This window comes from Priapulus caudatus, unplaced genomic scaffold (genome assembly GCF_000485595.1).
Source record: "Priapulus caudatus unplaced genomic scaffold, Priapulus_caudatus-5.0.1 Scaffold163, whole genome shotgun sequence".
Lineage (NCBI taxonomy): Eukaryota > Metazoa > Priapulida > Priapulimorpha > Priapulimorphida > Priapulidae > Priapulus > Priapulus caudatus.
The window spans coordinates 313,199-320,698 of NW_014577224.1; the positions used below are offsets into that span (position 1 = coordinate 313,199).

The 7,500-nt window shown below is 46.2% G+C and overlaps 1 protein-coding gene across 1 annotated transcript in view; it reads left to right on the plus strand.

Moving 5' to 3' along the window:
• The window catches only part of LOC106806477 (small conductance calcium-activated potassium channel protein-like), a 15,642-nt gene extending 12,331 nt beyond the window's left edge, over nucleotides 1-3,311 (plus strand). Inside the window, exon 5 of the mRNA XM_014808430.1 lies at nucleotides 2,832-3,311. Coding sequence (XP_014663916.1) covers nucleotides 2,832-3,311 — 480 coding nt within the window. The remainder of the gene's footprint in view (nucleotides 1-2,831) is intronic.
• The last annotated feature ends 4,189 nt before the right edge of the window (nucleotides 3,312-7,500 follow it).

Consider the following 7,500-nt stretch of genomic DNA (forward strand, 5'->3'; position numbering starts at 1 on the left):
ATAACATGTAGGCATACAAACATAACATGTAGGCATACAAACATAACATGTAGGCATACAAACATAACATGTAGGCATACAAACATAACATGTAGGCATACAAACATAACATCAGGAGGTAATAATGACAAATTTGTCATTATTAACCCCTGATAACATGTATAGGCATACAACGTTAACAGTGCGGATCACGAAAAAGGGCCAAATATTCGGTGTGTAACAATGATTTTCGCCTGTTTTCAGACATCGAGACTATGCCATGTTACATCGTCGCTGAGTAGTGTATACATCTCGATCCCACACGTTAGATTTTTCGAGGTTTGAATGTTTCTCTTATTTGTCCTTGTTGTCGAGAAAGAAATCGGGTCTGAAAACGAACTGAAGTCACTAACACGAGTCATGATGGGGCCTGCTCGCAAATTCGTCTCCTTCCTTTCACATCGTCTAAAAGTTGTAAGCACGGGACGAGGTTCTATACTTTCAACGTTCTTGTGTTTCGATTCTGTAAAGCGACAAAAATCGAAGTCTTTCAAATAAGAGACATTTCAAAAATCGGAAAATTTGAGAACTTGTGTGAACTCGTTTCGTTTCGTATAAACTTTCACTGTATTTCACACCGATACCGCAATCTCGTGTCTACAGCTTCAAACTAGTCTCTCAGCATCAAATTTGCATACTCATTATATAGTACTCATTAACAAAATAACAAAGACCGTCTGCCAGCGGGTTACACCACAGTTACCCATGTTTTACCCTTCTGCCATCACCCCCACCCCCCCGATCGTCGATATCTGTGCTCATGAAGTTAGATTTCGACGTCTATATCTTATCATCAACTATACCTCCGTTGTCTTAGGCGAACATTTGCACATGGGTTCGCGTTTAGGAACGTGCTTTTCTTTGCTAGGCTATTTATTACGCCGTATACCTCATTATTGCTTCATTTTAAATGATCTCCTTCGCTCGCATGTCGTTACGAGCACGAAGCGCATGCGTTCGTGCGTTCGGCAGTGATCAATTATATCTCTCCCTCATGCTCGCATGGCCTCACTGACTTGGTGTTTTTTTTTTCTTAAAATCTCTTTCGGCAAATACTTTTCTTTTCGTAGAAACAACAAATCTCGAAATCTCTGTTCTATATTTATGTGAGCCTTCATGTGTTTCGTGTTCCCGCTGTTTTCTATACGACGACATCGCTTTGTGCAACATAACATTTTCAGAAATTTCGCTTTCAGATTGCCGGCGACTTGTGCACCACTGTTGTGTCGCTTGCTATTCTTCCACGAAGTCTCTCAGAGTGACAGATTATACACATACTTTGTGTTATATATATATAATATATATATATATATATATTTATATATGTTAAGGCCTGGCAGTTATCGCGTCACAGAGATGGCACTACTTTTGTTACAAGCACGATTGTATTACTCCTGCAAACCCTGCATTTTATCCTTCGCTAATCGAATTCCTTTCGTGATGCCTTATTGGAATCCCCACTTCCATCTCCATCGATGCACTCTTTGGGTTAACGTGTGGGTCGGAGTAACCGAATGGCGGATGGGTTAACGCGGCCTCTCTTGGTTTGTGTGATCTAACAGTTTGCTTTTTGTTAGAGTTGCGTTTGCGTGCGTTCGTTATGCCGCATGTCCGCGCTGAGCGTACGTGTGTGCATGCGCACGATAACCACTGTTTTTTTGCATCGAAACCCCCGGGGGAGTTTTTCCCCATTTAAATAGCGTCATTGTTGACTGATTTTAGGTGATGCGCAGATGACAGACTTTGGGTTCATTTCGTTGCTGTGATTTCGCCAGAGATGTGGCCTGCGTTTCTGCGTGTTGATTTTTCTCGTCTTGTGTATGGATTTCGTATGAAATTCGCATGGATGTATGCGTCGTATGCGACGTTTTCCGTTTTAGGTTGTCTCGAATGCATTTGCAGTTTTGATGTATGATGATGACAATGGATTCCTTTGCAGAGTTTCAGTTTGCATTTGCCCTCTTCTAACCGCATTACGTCTGAGAATGAACGATGTGGCTTTTCACTATCTATGGCTCTATGTTTTGCAGTGGTCAATCTTTATTTTTATTTTTTGTCATTTCGTTCGAAGCTCGTTGCGTCACTGACGGCGTCATGTCGTGGGTTAGTCGGTGACATCTCGATCTATGCTAATATCCCGAAATGTAAATTGAATATTATACGAATACGAAATGAATAGTCGAAAGATCACATCGGCTAGATTTTCGCATTTCGGATATCTCATTGATAGCGAGCTCTCGCCGAACAAAATGTCATGCAGATATCCGGGAGCGCGTGGGCATCTCGGCTTTTAGAGGCCGGCGCCTTTTATCATAAATATCGATCGGTGTATTGCTTTTGGATTTTTTACGGTCGCGATGAAAAATTCCAGGACGAAAAAAGATTAATATTGAAGCGGCATTTGCCGACTGCTACAAAACCCACGTGTATGTATCAATAGCGCATGTACAAAGTTTTTCGCCGCCATGTGGCGTAAGACCGACGTTGCGTTTTCTCTTCTCTCGTTTATAATTTATTATTATTATTAATAATTTATTCGTGAGATATCGCGTTGTCGCTGCAATTCTCAGCATAACAACATTTCGTCGCTCGCAACAACGTTTTACCGTCTTTCCAACTGCCGGCGGTATTAGAGAAATGGTTTCGGGGGGAAAAAACTCGAGACTGGCAGATCGGCAAATACGACATAAAAACAAACCACGCGATATAACGATATACGTACGCGTAACCTCCCGCACCGACAGAATTTCATATGCGAGTGCGTGCATGGGTTTCCTCTTCGCTCTTTGCAGACGCAAGTGTCCGTCTATGAGATGGTCGCCGACATGTACAACCAGGGAAACCTGCTCACCGACAGAATAGACCGCATGGAGAAAAGCGTCGTCGATCTACAGGACAAACTCGAATGCCTACCCGTGCAGATAGCGCGACAGTTACAACAGCAGCAGCAGCAGCAACAGCAGCAGCTGCAGCAGCAGCAGCAGCCGCAGCAGGGTCCGTATAAGCGTCAGAACAACCGCGGGCCGTTCGTGCCGCGGCAAGCGTCGCTAACGCTACCCGAGACGCAGAACTTACTCCATAAGGAAGCGTTGCCACGCCAGAGCAGTCTGCAGCAGCATCAGTTCCCGCGCCAGAGCAGCACGGCGAGCTCGGGCTGCAACGCCAGCCCGCGCATGTCGCCCAGCCCCGAAATGCCGCGGCTGAACTTTCAGAAGACGAGCCCGACGCCGTCGCCGCCAGGATCGCGTCATTCGCCGATAGAGCAGGAATGACCCGACGACGTCGGCGCGCGGCATAGGTGCGTGTCGCGCCTGCAGCACGCCAACCCTAGCGTTGGTCAGTAAGCCAACCGAATAGACGTGCGCAACAGTCCCACCTGAGACAGACAGGTGAAGGGTCGTGTTACAATCAGGAACTCGCTCTGCTGTAGGCCAGTAGCAGCAGCAGCAGCAGCAGCACACGCACGCGCACCGCCCCAGGCAGAAAGCAGCGCAGTCAGTAGAGCAGCGGTAAGTACAGTCTAGCATGCAGTACACGCATTAGCGAGCACCACCAGCAAGAAACTTAGCAGCAGCGGCTGCGGCGGTGGCGGCAGCAGTAACAACAGCAGCAGCAGCGACGGTGCGGCGACGACGACGGCAACAACAGCAGCAACCAACACAGCAGGGTCAGCAATGTGAAAATCACGTCTGTGACCCCGCGCTTCCCCCCCTCGCCCGACCCTCGGTGAGCGTTACCGTTGCAGAGCTTATATATACTGGCTGCAGTCAGTGACAGCTGCAATTAGCCACTGACAGCGCGTCAATACGCTGCAGAAACACGCGGCAATGCTGGCTTGTTCATCGTGTATAACGTGTATATACTCGGGCGTGCCGATACGTGCGGTCCCCCTGTCAAAATAGTGACGTCACCGGCTATTAAACTGTGACGTCATCGCTCGAAACAGTGAGCGGTCGATCACGCCCGGAAGCAGAAACGAGCTCCGCCCGCACCGCGACCCCGACCGACCGAAGCGCGCATACACCGCCCGTGTGAAGGATGCGCTGTTACACCGTGTGCGCCCTCCTGTGCTAGGAGTAGAACATGCGCTGTTTCCAGGCGTAGTCAAATTGAAGAGATGAAGAGATGAGACGAATGGAGAGGCGCTGTTATATTGGCACTGATCACGACAGTGGCCTTGGTAGTGTGTAGCGCGCCGCGGACGTGACGGCCTTACGGCGCAATGTCGTGTATGGAGGTGTGCAAGATTATAGCTGGGGCGCGAGTAGGTAGGAGTGTGTGGGCGGAGGTGTAGGGGAGGGGGAGGGAGGAGATACGTGGGGGGATCAGTGGGCTGACCGGTTAATATACACATACACACACACACCACACACATCTGACTCCCACACACACCACACACACTCACACACAGCATACACACACGTACGCACGCACACAACATACACACACACAACACGACAACGCACACACACACCAACACCCACACACACACACACACATCACATTACACAGCACACATCACACACGCTCATCACACATCACACAGCACACACACACACCACACACCGACACACGACACTACACCACTAGGTTAAGATAGTCCCTTAATGGCGAAGGAAACAGGCCGTACGAAGGGTCGCAGTATATAGGTGAACGAACAAACAAAGTTCGAAAAGGAAGGGTGCACGTACAGAGTGGTGTTGGTTCTGCCGAATGCTCGAGCGAGAGCAGCTAGAATGACATTTACGCTTATTATAATCCGAGACGTTTTTCTGTTTTGTCAAATATTATTCACATTATTGATTATCGATTAAAAAATTCAAAATAGTCTATAATGTTCGTTGGACGAGATCCCGCCTCGTGATTAGCACTAATTGCCTAGGTGCGCCCCATCCGTTCGCATGACGTCACGGATAGGGGCGGAGGCTATGCGTCGTGTCGTTGTTGTTCGACATACATGATATATGCTTATACGCGTAACGTGTTGTTCAGCGTTTGGCGTGCCTATTCAAAGTAAGGAATAGTCGCGATTTCCTGTATCGCCGGATATAATTAACGGTGATATGTTTGATGATGAATGTACTCTGTCTGTGTCTCTACGGTTAATGTGGCGAAGCGAGCGACTGGTGGGTGAAGAAGCACAGATTACCTCTACATCCGCTTCAGCGGACGAAGAAATGACTGCGCTGCTTTTAAATATAACATAAATCTAGGGCTTTACTTAAACTGGCAGAATATCATTCGCGAAACGCCTCTTCGGCATGACGCATCGTCTGGCAAGACAGTAGATGATGTCAACTATTTACGGAATGTAGACTATGCGATAGGCGCAACTGAAGCGATAAGAGGATTCTAAAGAAAAATATGAAATTAATTAACTTCTGTTTCCGTAGTGACGTCCGCGATATGGACTACCAATCATCGGTAAATATATAAAGCCCGGCTGCAAAGTGCCCGGTTTTTATTAATCAGGGCAGATAATTAATGAGCGCAATTGTGTATTTGTCGGTTCGTAACGCACTAGCATATTACATATAACATCGAAACTTTTTCTAGTACCTGCTTCGCCCGACAGGTTCATTACCATATACTCAATATTATATTACGCTGTCGTCAGGTCTTCTACATACCCATTGTCGATAGCTATGCCATTATGATAAATAAAATTACTGCAGTGACTGTAATGTATACTCGTATTAACGTATATAACCAAGTCGTTTACTACTCCGTGTATGATATTGATTCAGTGGTGCGAAACGTACACATCGTTCCATGCACTTCTCATTTGAGTACAGGAACCATTGTGATTTATGTTAAGCGCGTGATACAACAGCATTTTTAAAACGCAGTGCAAGATGGCGGAATTGAAAACGTCGAGATGCCGAAAGCAGCCAGTTTGCTAGCAACCGTGTAAGTAAGGCATTCGAGTGCAGAAGTGGGTGCCAAAAACGCAGACCTCCTAATTTTCCAAGATTCGACATGCGCGTTGGTTCACGATAGAAGATGTAGCATTGTCAGTGTCCTGTAGATAGATACATGTTACTGTAAGCAGTTGAAGCATAGTTCTGGGCAACGAAATGTCAGTAAATGTAGCTGTAGAGCTAAGAGCAACAGGCAGCAAGATTATTTCTTAGGACGCACGTACTAGACGGTAATAGCTTCATTAAAAATACGCGAGATCCGCAAATCGTGCGTATGCTGTAATCAGTTATTACTGTAGGCAGTCTACCGCTTGTATGCAGCGCATTGCGACCAACGACGCATAGATCATAAATATATTAAATCCAGGAGCGTGAACGGCTTGTGCTAAATCCGTGTGACTATTACTATACGATGATATCTAATAGCAACATCAGCTGGGAACGATGCGCGACGTCATCGTTTCGCCTTCGCGATTTCTACGCTATGATGTAGAAAACAGCTATGGCAAGGCTAGGGGCGAATCAGAATTCATAACGCGTAATCTCTTTATCGGGACTTGTTTGAACCAGCCAAACCATTATATATAGATGTTCTGCCTCTCAGAAGCATAGATACTGGGTACGTTTTACGTGTATAATTGCTAATTTCACATGTATGTTTATTTTTTGAGATTTTTCTAGCCCGATCTCGCTGTATTCATGACGTCGCATCACCGAAGAGGGCCTACCTGATATACTAGAGTTATACATGCGGGTAGAGTATATATTGTTTGAAAATTATGTACCGTAACTTTCGTTTTAAGATTCCGTTCAGTTTCGATGTTTGCCGGAAATGATGATATTTCGATTATATTGAGGGTGTGTACACTCTTGTTAAATAGTTGTTCGAGCATCTTGATTATGAAACAAGCATAGTAAGTCTGTTACGTTGTTCTGGTGGTTTTTACAGCATGAACTCAAATAAATGTTTGGCATTTTTGACGAAATCAATCTCTGTTGTTATTCGTGCACGTTTTGTCGTGGAGTACGCGTAATTGCGTATGTCCTCTAATGAAATGCATGGCAATTAAGGCCTGAAAAATCTCATTTGCTTTATCCGTCACAGCTGATGCAATGCTGATTATGGTTTAAATAAATTTATTGACAAAACTGATATGTGTGGTGCGTGCGGGCGGTGGCCGCGCTGCCGTGCGCGTGGCAGCCGTTGTGTGTGTTGCGTGCGTGGCGTGCGGCTGTGCGTGTGTGCGTTGTGTGGGTGGGGAGCGTAACTGGCGTGCGCGTACATCCGTCCGCGCCTGTGCCTGTGGTCAGGCGGCTGTGTATTTGACCTACAGTCAAGAATCACCTCAACCTTTATTGTTGGCATCGAGAGAGCTCTCGTCGTTCCGGCACTTATATCGAGTTGAGCAGCGTATATATATATAGTAGTCACTACAGTGGCAACAACGCTCGGCAAGCAGCCAAGCCTGGCATGCCTCCACAGAACCCAATCGATTTTCCGTCGAAACTTTCCAACAATTTCTTTTATACTCTCTATGAT